At 38.8% G+C, this 16,818-nt stretch overlaps 1 protein-coding gene across 3 annotated transcripts in view; it reads left to right on the top strand.

The window, feature by feature from the left end:
- The window catches only part of RPS6KA5 (ribosomal protein S6 kinase A5), a 170,737-nt gene that overhangs the window by 147,894 nt on the left and 6,025 nt on the right, over nt 1-16,818 (top strand). For all 3 annotated transcript variants that reach the window (XM_031454182.2, XM_031454183.2, XM_031454184.2), the window contains 4 exons: nt 2,375-2,545; nt 6,257-6,448; nt 14,769-14,928; nt 16,237-16,400. In XM_031454182.2, coding sequence (XP_031310042.2) covers nt 2,375-2,545; nt 6,257-6,448; nt 14,769-14,928; nt 16,237-16,400 — 687 coding nt within the window. The remainder of the gene's footprint in view (nt 1-2,374; nt 2,546-6,256; nt 6,449-14,768; nt 14,929-16,236; nt 16,401-16,818) is intronic.

The following is a 16,818-nucleotide window of genomic DNA, read 5'->3' as shown; positions in this document are numbered from 1 at the left end:
CAATCTATCTGTCTATCTATCTATCTTATTCTTTTTCAGATTCCTTTCCATTATAGGTTATTATAAGATACTGATATAGTTCCCTGTGCTATACAGTAGGTCTTTGTTGTTTATCTATTTTATGTATAGTACTGTGTACCTGTTAATACCAAATTCCTAATTTATCCCTTCCCCCTCTTCCCTTTTGGTAACCATAAGATTGTTTTCTGTGTCTGTGAGTCTGTTTTGTAAATAAGTTCACTTGTATCATTTTTTTTAGATTCCACAAATAAGTGATAACATATGATATTTATCTTTCTCTGACTTACTTCACTTAGTATGATAATTTCTAGGTCCTTCCATGTTGCTGCAGATGGCATTAATTCATTCTTTTTTATGGCTGAGTAATATTCCTGTGTGTGTGTGTGTGTGTGTGTGTGTGTGCGCGTATACCACATCTTCTTTATCCATTCCTCTGTTACAGATACTTAGGTTGCTTCCATGTCTTGGCTGTTGTAAATAGTGCTGCTGTGAACATTGGGGTGCATTATCTTTAGGAATTAGAGTTTTCATCTTTTCTAGAAATATGCCCAAGAGTGGGATTGCTGGATCATATGGTTACTCTACTTTTAGTTTTTTAAGGAACTTCCATACTGTCCTCCATAGTGGCTGCACCACCATTTTGAGTGTATTTTTGTGTATGGTGTGAGGGAGTGTTCTAACCTCATTGATTTACATGTGGCTGTCCATATTATTTGCTATTTTTATAAAGAGTTATTAGAATGTAAACTATCTCGTGTTACAATCCTACGTATACCAGTATATTATTATTCTAATATACAGTTGTTGGTACTTTGAGTTATTTTTTCCATAATGGTGACAGTTGCCTAGATCGTCCCCAAATCCAACACCGTCCTCTTTTTCACTAATGGGTGAAACTGATTGAGGGTGTGTCTCCAGCCTTTGACCATACAGCAGTATAGTTTTGTGTTCCATGATTTGTACGTTACTGCTTTATTCCTTTCCTATTGCTGCTGTTACAAATTCCCACAAGCCTAAAACAATATAAATTTATCATCTAACAGACTGGAGGTCAGAAGTTCAAAATCAGCCTCACTGGTGTAAAGTCAGAGTATCAGCAGGGCTGGTTCCTTCTGGAGATTCGAAGGGTCAGTTTATTGACTTGCCTTTTTTAGCTTCTGGAGACCGCCCACATTCTTGGTTTGTGACCCTTCCATGTATCATTTTAATCTTTTGTTTCCATAGTCCCATCTCATACTGTTGACTCTGATGGATAATTAAGATACTCTTCTCATAAGTAGCAGAACTGGCATTCAGATCCAGGTTTGACTCTAAAACCTATCTCTTAAACCACTGTAAGTGTTGCCCCCATTTTTTTAAAGCTTGCTGGCATATACCTGTAGCAGACCTTTAGCTCTGACCTTACCTGTCTGATGTAGATAAATCAGCATGATCTCTAGTAGCCTGGGAGCAATTCTCTCGTTAAAAGTGTTATTCACCTTCTAGAATTTGACAGTTGCGTGCAGGATAATGTATTTATAGTTGTCTTTTCCATGAAGCAATGTTTCTGGACTTTGCTAATTCAAAGGGAAGCATACTTTATTTTGTTTCTTTAGTGACATTGGTGCTGCTATAATGCATAGCACCTGGATTTGAATATTGACTTGATATCTTTTTTAAACTTTTTTGTGTTCATTGGAGAGCTGATACAATTCCTTTGCTTTTCAATAGCTCCTATGTTATTTTCTTTATGGAAATAGTAAATATATAACTATTTAAGTTATTTAATTAAGATAATGCCATTGGAATCAAAAGCAGTTAAAAAAAAAAAGCCCACAGTGAGTTATAAGTGTTTGCCGTGAGTATTAACAGCAACCCTGAAACTAATCTGCTGAGCCCTAACAGATTTAAAGTGACATCATCCAACAATGCCTTTTTTGAAAGGTAAATTTTCCATTAAATGTGTGTGTCAGGCCTCTCATGGACAGTTACCCATGTTCTGTCAGCAATCTTCCTTATTATTTAAAACAGCCAATTTCACATTATTATCAGTACTAGGTCACACTTTAAAAAGAAAGATATGTAAACTTGATAGAGAGCGTTGGAATGGAATTCAAATGAAAGAATTAGTCAAGGAGATATATATAAAGATTTCTCTGCAGTGCTTGAAATTTTCCATTACCGAAATAGAATTCTAAAAAAGCCACATTATCCTTCAACTCTTTCCTCTAAAATACAAGGATTGCCCTTGATTATTTTAACAAGGGACTATTTAAATGTGTTGGTAGTGATTCATATTCAATAAATATTTTATACATTGATTAGCTTCTACTCCTCTGCATTAAGCCCCTCCACATTCTCCTGTCTTTTCTAGCTTCACACGTTTCTAGTGATGGAACTTCTAAATGGAGGAGAGCTGTTTGAGCGAATTAAGAGAAAGAAACACTTCAGTGAGACGGAAGCCAGCTACATCATGCGGAAGCTTGTTTCGGCTGTAAGCCACATGCATGATGTCGGAGTGGTACATAGAGATTTGAAACCCGAGGTATAAAATTACATGTTCTCTCATATAATGCAATCAAGCATCATTATTAAATATCCTCCAGATATGTGTGGGCTTTTTTGTTTTGTTTTTGTTTTGTGTTTTTATTTTCAGGGCTTTCTGCTAAATAGATATTTGCAAATATCATGTTTCTTGGATTTTTTTTCTCTTCTATTTCAGTATAAAATAAATTTGTCTTTTTTTTTTTTTTTTTTTTTTTTTTTGCCAGCCGATCATCTCGAGCTTATATTTATATGTGTGAGAGCCTTTTATGGAAGAAATACTTTATGCAACAGTTGTGGACTAAAAATAGCAATGGAAATTTTTGTGGCAGAAAATATCCCTCCTAAATGTATACCATTTTGGAGGGGTTTTTTTATGGTGTATTTTGAAAACTTATCTTTCACTTTTATAATCAAATTGATTAGCTCATGAATAGGAGTATTTATAATTCTGTTCTAAATATTTAAATATAAAGCATTCTCTTAGTTTAATTAGTTTGCCATCCTTACAAGTGCTTTTCCTTGCTCATGTAATATTTATAGAACTCTGTAGCAATGCAGAAGTAGCAGCTTTTTATATATTTCTTCTTTCAAAAGGTTCTTAAAGAAGGTCCTAACTCTAAAATTATCTCTTTTTAGTACCAAAAATATGAAAATTCCTCTTTTATAAAAATCAAAATAATGAAAATTGGAAAACAAAATCCAATAATTTATAAAAGGGTAACAATGAATCATCATCTACCATATGCAAAATTATATATATTTACTCCCTAAATTAGAATTTCAGTTTTAATTACCATGTGATTATAATGCATTTTCAAGTGTATTTAAAATAATAAGTTGGTGTTTATTTTTTGTGTGAGACCACAAAGAATAGTTCCCCAAAGGCACCATTTTTGCCTTTTATTTAAGCATCTTGGATTATTGGTAGGAAGATGTTTTTAAAATGGAATTCTGTGCATTCGTATATAATTGAATGATTCCTAAAGGATTTAAACCTCTGTCTGTGTACTTTCTATGACTATTAGTCATATTACTTGTAATTAATCAAAAGTGAATTGTATTTTATGAAATTGTAACTATGATAGCTACCCCTCTGCTTCCTTCATCAGAGTTCTCACTCTCCTACACAACACCCACTCAAAATATGGTGCTCCGTACATTGGAGATTAGCATCTATTTTTAAAAGTGAAAGCACACCACTTAAATGTTTTTTTGATAGACAAGGAACAAGCATGTAATTTTTTAAATTGAGAAGATCTGTTCCATGACTGTCTAGAATTCATTTTCACATGTTTTATTCTTTGATAACTGGCCATCTGTCACCTCATGAGTCTCCAATGATGCAACTGTCCTCTCCAGCAGAATTTAAGTTTGCCTTCCTATTTTACAGATTAAAAAGATAACTCACATAGTTTAATTCTTCTTATTTGTTATAAAGCTTTTCTTTCCAGCAGTCATTTGAAAAGGAAAATTGTCTGATTATTTAGGACATTCTACTATTAGAGTCCCAAATCAGCATAAATTTTGGAGACATGAAAATGTGCCCTGTACTAACATTTTCATAATAAAATAGCTTTGACTTTTAAGTGGCAGAATATATTATTTTCAGACTAAAAGTTTAATCCCTTTCCCAATGATGTAGCATTTTAAGATCTGATTATGTATCTTTTGGTAGATACTGATGTGGTATTCATATTCTGCATAGGCAAGATAATTTCTAGGTGAGAATCAAATAAATTTAGAAGCTGGCTGACATTCTTAGTAGGCTGCTTTATATTTGTCAAACTGGTCCCCATATTCTTGAAAGATTGAGAAATTTTATCAGTTTCCAGCAGAACGGATAAAAGGGGTTTGAATGATTACTTTCTACCATTTCTGACCATGCACACCCAACTCTACTCTGAGAATTGGTAGAGGAGTGGGGAGGGACTGCCTTTCTCCTCCATTTCCAGATCTAAGATCAAGGAAGTCCTTAGCCAGTCTTAATATAGAAGACACTAAAGTCATTTCCAAAGACTTGCAGGCTCAGGGAAGACTGGCCAGGTGTGCTTCATCCACTGCTGTGTACATAGCACAGTGCTTGTGCTGGAGGAGCTCAGGAGTCATTTGCTGAGACTGCTCCCAAGTACACATCCATGAACCCCAGGTGTGACTTCAGTTGTGATGAAGCCTTACATTTAATTATATCTACATTAAATTTTTTTTTGTTTTGTAAATTGATCTTTTTTATTTTGAGAGAATTATAGATTCACATGTAGTTGTAGAAATAATAGAGAAATCCCTTGTACCCTTTACACATTTTCCCCAAATTGATGCTATTTATAGTCCAATATCACAGTCAGGATATTTACCTTGATACAGTCATGCAAGGTAAGAACAGTCCCACCACCACAAGGATCCTCCTGTTGGCCTTTAAGGTCACATTCACTTCCCTGTCCCCTCGCATGTCCCTAACCCTGGCAATTACTAATCTGTTCTCTATTTCTACAGTTTTATCATTTCAAAACAGTTATATAAGTGGATATACCCACATTTTAATTCCATTGCATATTCAGGATTAAGCATTTTGTATGATAGCAAATTTAAGAAAACTTTTCAGTTAATTTTTTTGCTTGTCTTTCCTCCCACTTCCTTCATTTTTAACTTTTGAATGGAGGCTTAGAAGACTTTTCTTCTTTGTATCAATGAAGATTTCAATGATGTATCTTATTTCAGCTTAAATAATATTAAAAAGCAAATGATGTTCCAGAGCTGGGGAATAATTTAATGATCATAAAGGCGTAACAAATTTTGTTAGGATGTCTAAAGACAGTATAATCAGATTCACTAACTGTGGGTACTAGCTTCATGTACTAATGAAAACGGTGATTTTGTGTACAAAATCAGTACAGTTGGATTTTTTAAACAAGTGGTAAATACAAAAGTAATCAGTAAAACCTTAGCAACTGAGATAGGTTGGTGAATGATTCAAAATAACAGTGTTTTCTGAATCTTTGAGGGATAATATCCATAAGCATCAAAAAATGTTAGATGTCCAAAAGCATCAAAAATATTAACTGTTTTGGAGAAAATATTTCTAAAATGTATGTCTCCACTGTGTATTCTTTTTTAAATTGAATTATAGTTGATTTACAATGTTAATAGGCTATACTAGATATTATATAACTATTTTATTTATGACTTCATTCAGTGGACAAATATTTACCAAGTACATGCTGCATGAGAGTCATGAATAAACTGGACATGCTGCCCTTATGCAATTAATGATCTAATACAAGTGAAGACACTGAGCTAATAATGCAGAGCTGATAACTGGAAAGAAAAGTAAATGCCTGAAGTAAATACAATAATTTCTAACTTCAGTTTGGCGGCATCGCTATATGAGAAGTAGGTGCCTGAGAGCCAGGTTGGAAGGGAGGTTGATGGAGGAAGTAGAAGACAAACACACGCTGAGGGAAAAGTGTAGGCAAAGAAGAGGCATGGCACCATCGAAAATTTCCACATGACCTCGTAAAATTGACATAATTCAAAACAGCATAAAGCAGAGAGCACCAGCACACTGACATCCAGCTCCCAGACCCCCCGGCAGAGCTCTCTGTGTCTGAATCCATTGCAAACATATAGACAGACGATGCTGCCTCAGTGGCATCACCAAGTCCCATGACATTTTAATGAGAAACTAATGAATTAACGTGTTTGTGTCTGGCAGAATTTATTGTTCACCGATGAAAATGACAATTTGGAAATCAAAGTAATTGATTTTGGATTTGCACGCTTAAAGCCGCCTGATAATCAGCCTCTGAAGACACCGTGCTTCACTCTTCACTACGCCGCCCCCGAGCTCTTGAATCACAACGGCTACGATGAGTCCTGTGACCTCTGGAGCTTGGGCGTCATTTTGGTGAGTTCATGTCAGCAGAGCCGCTGAACTCAGCCAGTTCCCTGATGGCCTCTGGCCTCTGTACATCTCCCTCTTTGTTGTTTTCCTTAAATTCCTGAAAAAATTGGCAAATTGGTTTCTTTTCTGTATAGTCAATAACAGACCTGACAGACGACTATTTCCCTTTCTTAAAATTTACATTGGAGAAAATGTAGGAATTTTTATTGTGGTTTATTTGGGAATATTTAAGACAACTGTGCTTCATATGAATTACAGGTATATATATTAAAGAAGCAATAGTATATTTTCATAAGATATGCATATTAGATATAATGTCAAAATAGCAAAATGACTCATTAATAGAAAAATATTTTTTTAAAAATTCTCTGAGGTTTTCAGACCAAAACTATAACTAAGGACTATCACTTAGAATAAATAAACAAATTAATAGAGAAAAAAATTTTAAATATTTATAGTAACTTATAGTAATCATGGTGAGGCTTTTTACAAAATGTCCTTGGCTCCCAGGATCAGAAGCAGAACATTAAGCTAGAAAAATCTCGGCATGTTTTTTCCTCAAAATAGCTTTACTTTTTCTGCATATAATTTGTAATGCATAATCGTAGGGAGGAATTTTCAGGCAGTACAGAAAGATAGGAACAAAGTGAAATCACTTGTAATCTCATCACACTGAGATGATACTGTACCCTAAGCTTTCACTCTCCTCTCCCTCCCCCGTGTTATTTATGCTTCATATCTTTCTACAAGTTTCTCAGTATATTTATTTAGATATTTGGGTTTTTTAACAAATGAGATTATATTATATATGTAGTTTGAGTCTCCAAAGTTTATTTACCATTTCTTTACTAGTGAGCAGTTAGCATTTTCTACTTTTTCATTAAGTATAAGCTGCACAGATGAATATTGTAATATATGTGCTTGCCGTTTTAGGAGAAGGACATACACATCTTTATTTTGACATATATGCCTGGATTTCCTTCTAGAAGGTTTACCAGACCATGTTCTCATCAACTGCTTGCAAATACATTGGATACTGTCAATTTCAATCATAAATTATTTCCTACTGTTATTATAATTTGCATGCATTTATTTAATGAATATTCAGTTTGAGCATCTTTTCATGCATTTGAACATTTTGTATTTTTTTCTTTTGTGAACTGCTGCTTATGAGCTTTGCCCATTTTCCTGTAGGGGAAATTTTTCTTATTGAAATTTAAAGCTCTATTAAGGATTTTAATCCTTTGTCTAGCATTTGTTGTTACCTTGAAAACTTTGTTTATAGTAATATGGAATTTTAATTTTGTTTTTAGAGGGGTTTGAAAGGGAAGGTTTTTTTTTTTTATTTCTATGTTGTAAGGTATATCAGTCTTCCCCTTAATGGTATCTGGCTTTGATGTCAGATTGTCACTCCACCCCAACCCAAGATTATATAAATATTCTCTTAAATTTCCCTTTAGAAATATGTTTTATTTTTATACTTATGCACTCCATCTGGGATTTATTTTGGTGTCAGTTTGTTTTCCTCCAATGGCTAGCCAGTTGTCCCTGCAGGATGGTCCAGGTTTTTATTTTTAAGCTTTATATGGTTTTTATTTCAAGAATTTTAAGTCATCATTTATAATTTTCAAACTAAAATTACATATTTATGAACACGATTTTTAAACAACTAACTTCTGTAGATTTGAGTTATGTTTGACTTAAACATTACATTTGCATTAGTAGCACTCTCCTAAAAAATTCATCTAAATAAAAAAGAGCCTTTCATTTTTAGCAATAATAAAAGATTACCCCTTGTAAAAAAGCCCTCACTCAAATACAGGCCCATTATAATTATCATGCTTTGAAGGTTTTAAAAGACAGTCTTAGACATACAGACAGGTATTTTAGAACCTCCAAATGCCGTATCCATGGAAATAACTTTGTATAATGGCATGGAGAGAAGCTGGGCTTCTCTCTAGATCTAATTGCCAAGTTTTAAACAGGAACAGGGACAACGAACAGATTACGCCATACCACAGGAGTACAGTCACAATGTCCAGACTGCGGCAAGTTCTACAGGACAAACAATGCAGTTTCTCCAGCAAATAAGTGTTATAAGGAAAAATAGCCTGGGAACCTATAGATTAAAAGACACTTAAGAAACAGTTTTTGCATCTTACTTGAATTCCGATTCTACTTATTTAACTCAAACTCTTTCATACAAATGTAATTATAATAATATTTATACAATGCATGTAACAGAATTGGGGAAATCTGAATACTGACTGGATATTGAATGCTACAAAGGAATTACTGCTAACTGTTTTTATGTGTATTAATAGATTGTGGTTTTTAAAAATCCTTGCCTTTTAGAGATACAAAATAAAATATTTACAGATGAAAAGCAAAGTTAGCACTTGCATTAAACAAACAAAAGGAAGAGTGCTTTGCAAACTTTTCCACATAAATGAGTGCATCTCTCCAGAGGATCTAAATACACGGTCTAAGTAGTAAGCACAAAATTTATTTGGACTTGTCTGGTTTGCCTTAGAAATCTTTTGCGTTTTTACATGTTGCATCTATATGAATGTGGGTACTAATAGGAAAATAATTTATGTTCTCCCCATTGAGTAAAACAAGTAATTTACAAGTAATTTACGAAGATGGATCACGTGTCATGTGGGTTTGATTACAACTCAGTCTACCTCATGGAAGTGCAGTTTCCAGTGGAAACATACAGGACATTTTATTTTTATTTTATTTTATTTTTTTTTTATTTTATTATTTTATTTTATTATATTATATTTTATTTTTTATTTTATTTTATTTTATTTTATTTTATTTTATTTTATTTTATTTTATTTTATTATTTTATTTTATTTAACAGAAGTACTGGAGATCAAACCCAGGACCTCATGCATGCTAGGCACACATTCTACCACTGAGCTATACTCTCCCCACCCAGACTTTAATTAAAATTGAGCTTACACAGTGTCTTGGCCTGCTCATGACTGCCATAATGAAATACTGCAGACTGGGTGATTTAAACAACAGAAATTTATTTCACAGTTCTAGAGGCTGGGAAGTCCAACATCAAGGTGCCAGCAGGGTTGGTATCTGGTGAACCCCCTTAGGTTGCAAGTAGCCATCTGTTCACTGTGTCCTCACATGACCTTTCCTTGGTGCATACACTTAAAAGAGAGAGAGTGAGCAAACTCAGTGATGTCTCTTTTTGTAAGGACAGTAACCCTATTGGATGAGGACCCCACCCTTGTGACTTCATTACCTTTACCTCCATAAAGGTCCTATCTACAAGTACAGTCACACTGGGGGTTGGGTCTTCAGCATATGAATTCTGAAGGCACATGATAATTCAGTCCATAACATACAGTATTTAGAAAATATAGGACATTATTATATGCCATCCCATAGGTATACATAGCATACCCATGGGATGGAATATAATAACATTTAAAACATATTTCTTCCAAATGATTTATTCAGAATTCCCAAAATTTTATTTTGAAAATTTCAGACCTAGAGAAAATTTGGGAGAATAATACTGTGAACATTTAATATTCTAATTCCTCCTTGTGTGTATATATGTACACACACACACATACACACATAGATACATATCTTTGTGTATATAGATACTTTCTTGCCCAGCCATTTGCAGTTAGCAGACACAAAATTATTCTTAACAGAAGTTGACTCCTGGATAATCAACTAAATTGTAAGATCTTGGATTTGAGAGGAACTTAAAGTTTGTTTAATTCTACCTCTTCCAGAGAAGGGATCTTTTCTGCAAAGTCCCTGTCACTAATCTCCTTTGAATACTTCCAAAGATAGAGAATCAGTTTTCCATCCAACAGCCTATTGAATTATTACACATCAGAAAGCAAGAAAACTGTATTCTAAAGGATACTTTCTTGTATTTAGCCCCGTTTGTATCTGTTAGGAAGTGGGATGAGATTAAGAAGTGAAGCAGGTTTTGAAAAACTACTTGGCAGTTATCTACTGAACGTACACAGACCAGATGACCCAGCAGTTCCAATCCCAGAGATACAGCCAACAGAAATGTGTATTTTTATGTATCAAAGGACATATGTAAGTAGACACAGCAGCATGTTTCAAAATGCCCCAAATTGGAAACAAGTCAAATGTTCATCAACAATAGAAAGATATTCTAATCTGGGTTTCCTGGAAAGCAGAACCTGAAGCTAACGCGTGTGTTTTGTCATGTTCCCAAGGAGCATAATCCTAGGGAGGGAGGAAGGAGGCAGGGAAAGGGGGAGAGCAGAGGATGCACTATGGAGTTACCACCCGTTATTACCAAGTGGAGCTGATCACTTGAGTTCATGGAACCAAGACCTCTAACTAAGCAGACCCTAAGGCTGCAGAAAGGGGGTCATGAATCCATAGACTAGATATGGAGGGCCTAGCATCAGTGAATGGATCAGCCATTGGTTCAGCACAGTCCTCCAGGACAGCCCTCCAGCCCCACTGCCCCGCCAGGGCATTGTCCTGAAATGGTATCTTCACTGAACTTTTCATGTTCTAACAGGCCAGCTGCACCCAAGTGAAAGAATGCCAACCCATCTGTCAAGTAGGCCCAAATTCCTTTCTTCCTTCATCAGCTGATCATAGGGAACCACCCGCAATGAGGCCATAGGTGTGAATTAAGTAAGAAGCATTGTTGCAACAGAACGAGGTGATGTGCACCTATGCATGCAATTTGCTGTGCCTTTTGGACCACCTCGGGTTGATTCTGAGTGTCTCGTGTCCATGGGACATGGATCACTGCTGGGCTTTATGAATCAGTGCATCTGCTAATCCTAGTGCACGATGCACTGCTCTTGGTATCGCTTGTTTAGACACTCAGAAACTACCAGGGACCAGGAGTATCCTGGGAGCTGATTTTCAGAGAGTAGTTCTCTGCCACAGAAGGCATGGCACTGCACCCGAATCCTTTGGGTCTGCTCCGCAACTCTTCTGTTGGAGTTGCCAGAGTCTCCACCCAGCATTCTCAGCTCTCACAGACTCTCAAGCACAATCAGCTCCACCAAATCCTACAGCCTAAGTAGCAGGACAGCTTATGTAACACCTCGGACCTGCAGAAAAACCCTCTTTACGCTGGGCCCCACTTGAAACTGGTAGCCTTCCAAGTCACTTGATAAACAGATTAGAGCAGTATTCTCAAGCGCAATGGACGCTGCTGCCAAAATCCAAAGGAGCCCACTGTGTCCGTGCCTCTTTCTTCATGATATGAGGTACAGCAGTTTATCTCTTTGAGGGGGTTGTCTCTGCCCGGCCCATTGGAGCTCTAAACTCTGTACCAGTGTGACAGTCCTCTGAGCATTGTGCAGTTTATCTCCTACCCGCCAGCATGCATGTGGCGTATAGGACATTTAAGACACATGCTGGTTCCCGCTCACCAGGTCTCCTTTAATGAAGACATCAATATAGAGACCCAGCATGGGGTTCTCTAGACTGTCAATATGATCAAGGGCCCCGCAGACATTGTAACAGAGCAGGAGGGTCAGCATAGCTCTCGGGCAAGACACTGAATGCTGTCCTTGCCATGTAAAGACTTACTGCTTTGATCTTCACTGTTGATGGAAAGAAGAATCCATTGACCAGATCAATAGGTGTTTATTCATGCCAGAGACATATTAACTTATACCATATTGAGCATGGCAGCTGCACTTGGGGCCTGGCAATCAGGTGTTGGTTGTCTTCCATCATTCATGATCCATCTGGGTTCTGCAGGGGCCAAATTGAATGAAGATATGATGGGGCCTACCACCTCATATTCTTCAGGTCTTTAGTTGAGACATTACTCTTAGAGATTAGGTATTGCTTATGATTTAGGATCCTGGCCAGAAACAGCTTCAGGGACTTCCCCTTGGCGCTTCCTCCCATGTGGCTCTTCATCCACAAGGCAGGAAGCCAGTGTGAGGGCTGTGACGGTACCAAGCACTGCAAAATGCACTTTGGCCAAAACTCTGTCTGAAACCTGAGTAAGTAAATACCATTCCCACTAGAGGACCATGATAGTATTTTGGGTCCCCTGGTATCAGCACTTGGACCCCAAGCAGGTCTCCAAAGACCTGGGTTTTCCCCTTTCCCAGTACACCCTGGCAAACGGCCACATGTCTATTCGTGGCAAGATTGGGAAAATGTTTACTGTATATTATCTCTGGCATTGTAAGGCCCTTCTTCAAAGAGACTTGTCTTCCCCATCAATCAGAACTCTGGGTCTCTGAACTGTCTCAGATATAGAAACTGAGTGAGGGACAGCTGGTGTTTCCTTTCAGTGGCTGATGCTAGCCTTCAGTTCCCTAGGGGGAGATATAATACACAAGTCAAGCAACACTAGCCATCTGCCCATCCCTCTGCCCACCTGGACCTATTAACCATAGTTACAGATCCCTCCAAATCAAAGCACCATGATTGTCTGCCCAGCCGTGCTTTATTGCCTCTGGTGGCTCAGTGATGCTGCTCGGCCTCTGCTATGCCCAAATTCCAAATCCAGTCACCTCGCTGAGCTAGAGAGCTCAGTCCCATGACAGCCTCTTCCACCGTCAGCCCTGGCCTACAGCAGACAGCCGTCATCAAACTTCTCAAAGACGCAGCTGTGGTCCTTACTGCCTTGATGAAGGGAGTGTGTTCTAAGCCCCCCAGAAATACTGGCAGGTAGTAGGTTCCCAGGTCTTACATGGTATACAGCTCTTTCAATATTCTCATTTCCTTGAGCCTTTTCACCACTTTCTCAAAACTATGCCGAGGAAGATCCAGCATTTCCCCTTATTTGCCCTAAGCCATTGCTCCAAGCTTCAAGGAGCCATTTCAGCCAACTACTGGCACTGGTTCCAGGTGTCCCTGAGTCTCAGATGAGTGTTTCCACGGAAACAACTTCTTCTCCATCAGGTCTTATGTTCTACACACCCACCTCAGTGCAGCATTTTCAAGATCCATTCTCATTTGTGTCCCCTGATCCCCGCTGGTGCATTTCAGCCAGGGCCTGCAGGTCTTCTGACATGCACACATTCCCCTTTCTCCTCAATTCCCCCTCCTCAGGGACCGCACTCCTTACTAACATAAATATATATAAACTTTTGCTTCAGACTTTTTGCTTTCTGGGGAACCAGGCTAAGACGGTGCCAACAGTGGCCCAGAAAGCTGAACTTTAGGAAGGGGCTTTGAAGCTGCATGACTCATTAGTCTGACGCCCCACTTTACATCGGGAATGGGGTACCTGCTGCTGTCCCACCAGGGAAGGAGAAGGAAGGGAAAACAGAGCAAGGCCAGGATGGGGGTTGGGTGTGTTACTGAGCTGGCGACTGCTTGTTACAAGAGCAGCGATTGCTTGATCTGGTGGGACCAGCTTCCAAGGCCTTTGTGACCTACGACCTCCCAGGTGAGCCTGTCAGGGGATGAGGGAGCAGAAGGGAAATGGCATATTCCTTCTAGATCCCTGGGACGTCTCCGGAGCTTTCATACCTCCTACGTAGGGCTGGGGTCCAACAGAGACCCCCCTCCCTGTGTCCGCCCCTCACTAACTGCCATGGTGGGCAGGCTCCCACTGTCCCCACCAGCATCTCCCCACACCGCGCGGTTCTCTCTGGTCTCTGCACAGGAACACCGGCCAGTCCACCGCCACCTCCCGCTCGCCTTCTACCCCTGCAAACCTGTACAACTCTCAGTGAGCAGGGAGAAAACCGTCCTAGAATTTTAAAGGATCTCTTCAAAAATCCAGCCTGTGCTACAAAGTCACACCTTAGCTTTTTGGTTTCTCTGTTGATTTTTTAAAGGGCAAAAACCTTAAACATAAATTTTCAAACACATGGCTACAATGAAAACAGATGGTTGTAGTGAATTCATTATATTTAACACAACAATGAGAAAAATAAAATTAAAATAGGAGTAATTACAAACAAATAAGAAGTCATAAATAAAAAACAGTTAAAATCCTAGGAAAAGGGTGTGTGGAATTGGACAGAAAAAAAAAATTAAGGGGTTCTGCTGTCTCTCAATTTTCTGTTAACATTAGTACCATCTTTTGAAATAGCTGAAGTATCCCTTTTTTCTTCTTGTGCTGAATACAGTTATAAAAATGGTTTTAAATCTTGATATTAAAATAAACCATTCCTCTTTATATACAGGTCTGAAATGTGTTGGTTGTTTCAGTGACAGAAGTCATGTAATCTTTTAAACACAATAATGCCAATTGTAATATTTGGGAAATTATGCTGATGAGGTTGGTGACGAAAGTACTAGAGTGGCTTCGACGGTGATTTTGGCAGACGTTCTGTTTTGTTCCTTTTTCTCTTGATAGTATACAATGTTGTCAGGGCAAGTTCCATTCCAATCTCATGACAAAAGTTTGACGTGCACCAGTGCAGTGGAAATCATGAAGAAAATTAAAAAGGGAGATTTCTCCTTTGAAGGAGAAGCCTGGAAGAATGTATCCCAAGAAGCTAAAGATTTGATCCAAGGTAGGAATCTACTGAAAATTTATACTTTATAAGATGTGTAGGTACTGAAGGGGAATCATACCCATCACACGCATATTTGTTGGTGAATTACTCAAGGAATCCCTGTGTGTTCTGAAAGGGTTCCAGGCTTCAGGGTTCAGCCTCATTTTCTTCTCATCGGCACACTCTCCCTCAGTGAGCTTGTTCACATCATCGTATGAACTAGCACTGGATCCACCAGCATCTCAGCCTAACAGCTTCAAAGCGAACCTCTTCTTTTTCACCCTCCCCTCCCCATCTTTCTGCACTGCCGAGAAGCCAGATCACCAAAACAGAGCCCAGGCATCATCCTGGACTCTGCACCTGTCCCACCTTCCACAGCCGCCACCCCATCCTGCAGGTTCAGCATCCCTCCCAGCCGTCCCTCCTCCCCACTCTCGGCTGTCACCTTAGGTCTTGTCGTCAGTGCTCCCCTAAAATCCTCCGGCATGCTTTCAGCTTGCCTTACTTCCTCTGACTTTCCCTGCCTGTCACCAGACAGCAGAGAGACCTTCCGAGTGTCCAGATGTGATCAGGCCTCTTTTCTGTTAAAAATCGCTCCAAGAATCCCTGCAAGCTTTATGTCAGACTCCAGAGTGGAGCCTGCACTTCGTGGCCTGGCCCGCCTGCCACTGCTTCCCATCATCCACCTCCGCCAGCGTCCAACACTTCAGTTCCTCAAAGGGGCCAAGCTTTCGGATTCGGCAGGTGCTCTTCCTAGTCCCTGGGGCACCCTTCTTCTTAGAGCCGGCTCTGGCTCATGCCCCAGGCGTCACCTTCTGGAAGCCATCAAGGGTGCCTGCACCGCCAGGCTGAGCGCTTCCCTGGGCTCGCCGTGTGTGAGGATGTCTCCTGCACTTGCCCCTGATGTGATGACAGCTGGGTTTTGTCTGTGTGTCTCCCTCTCTGAGTCTCCATCTCCACATTTCCACACTCCCTGACTTGCAGATTTTGGTACATGAATGTACATCTCGGCACCCTGTTCTTTAGGAGTTTACCAGGTCACCTGTGGGAGTCCTTGTTTTGGGTGGTTATTTTCTCCTGATTGAAAGCCAGCTGGCCTTCAGCCTCCTCGAAATAGGCTATTGTGGGCTTTACTATTAGCGTCCAGTATTCACTAGGGGATTTAAATGTATATGAAAATGTACATAATTATCTTTGTAGGAGGTTGAAGCCTTATAGAAACCATCATGTCATGTGAACATAATTGAGATCTATGTCTGAGATTGATTTTAAACTATGTTTGAAATGACAGATCCTAAAATAAAAATATCTTATTAATTCCCCCAGGACTTCTCACAGTTGATCCAAATAAGAGGCTTAAAATGTCTGGCTTGAGATACAATGAATGGCTTCAGGATGGCAGTCAGCTGTCCTCAAATCCTCTGATGACTCCAGACATTCTAGGATCCTCAGGAGCTGCTGTGCATACTTGTGTGAAAGCAACCTTCCACGTAAGGCTCTGTGCTCTGCACTTGCAGGACGGTTTGAAAAGAGATTGGACATCCTTACTCTGTAGGCTCAGAGACACATGCTTAGTAATACAATTAAAATAATGAGTTCTTTTAATTTTTGCTATGCTTCTATAAATCCCTTCATGATATAAACATATTTCTAAACAGAGGGTGCCTGGGGACCAGAGTCACTGCTAACCCACAAAATACTTATTCGACATTTAGAATGAGTTTGTGAGGTGAGGCAGTAGTCAGATACGTGAACAGTTAAAAATTTTCAGTAGGTAATGAAAACTATATGCATACTGTTAGAACTTTTTTCTTTCAAATAAGCTAAGTCACTGTCTGTAAAAACCAGAAATAAGCATTAGGAACTAAGGCACATGTGAAAGTCCGTTCACTCAACAACCATTTTGTG

The sequence above is a fragment of the Camelus dromedarius genome, chromosome 5 (genome assembly GCF_036321535.1).
Source record: "Camelus dromedarius isolate mCamDro1 chromosome 5, mCamDro1.pat, whole genome shotgun sequence".
NCBI lineage: Eukaryota > Metazoa > Chordata > Mammalia > Artiodactyla > Camelidae > Camelus > Camelus dromedarius.
The sequence above is the reverse complement of the archived record's forward strand: the minus strand, read 5'-3'. Positions and strand labels throughout refer to the sequence as shown.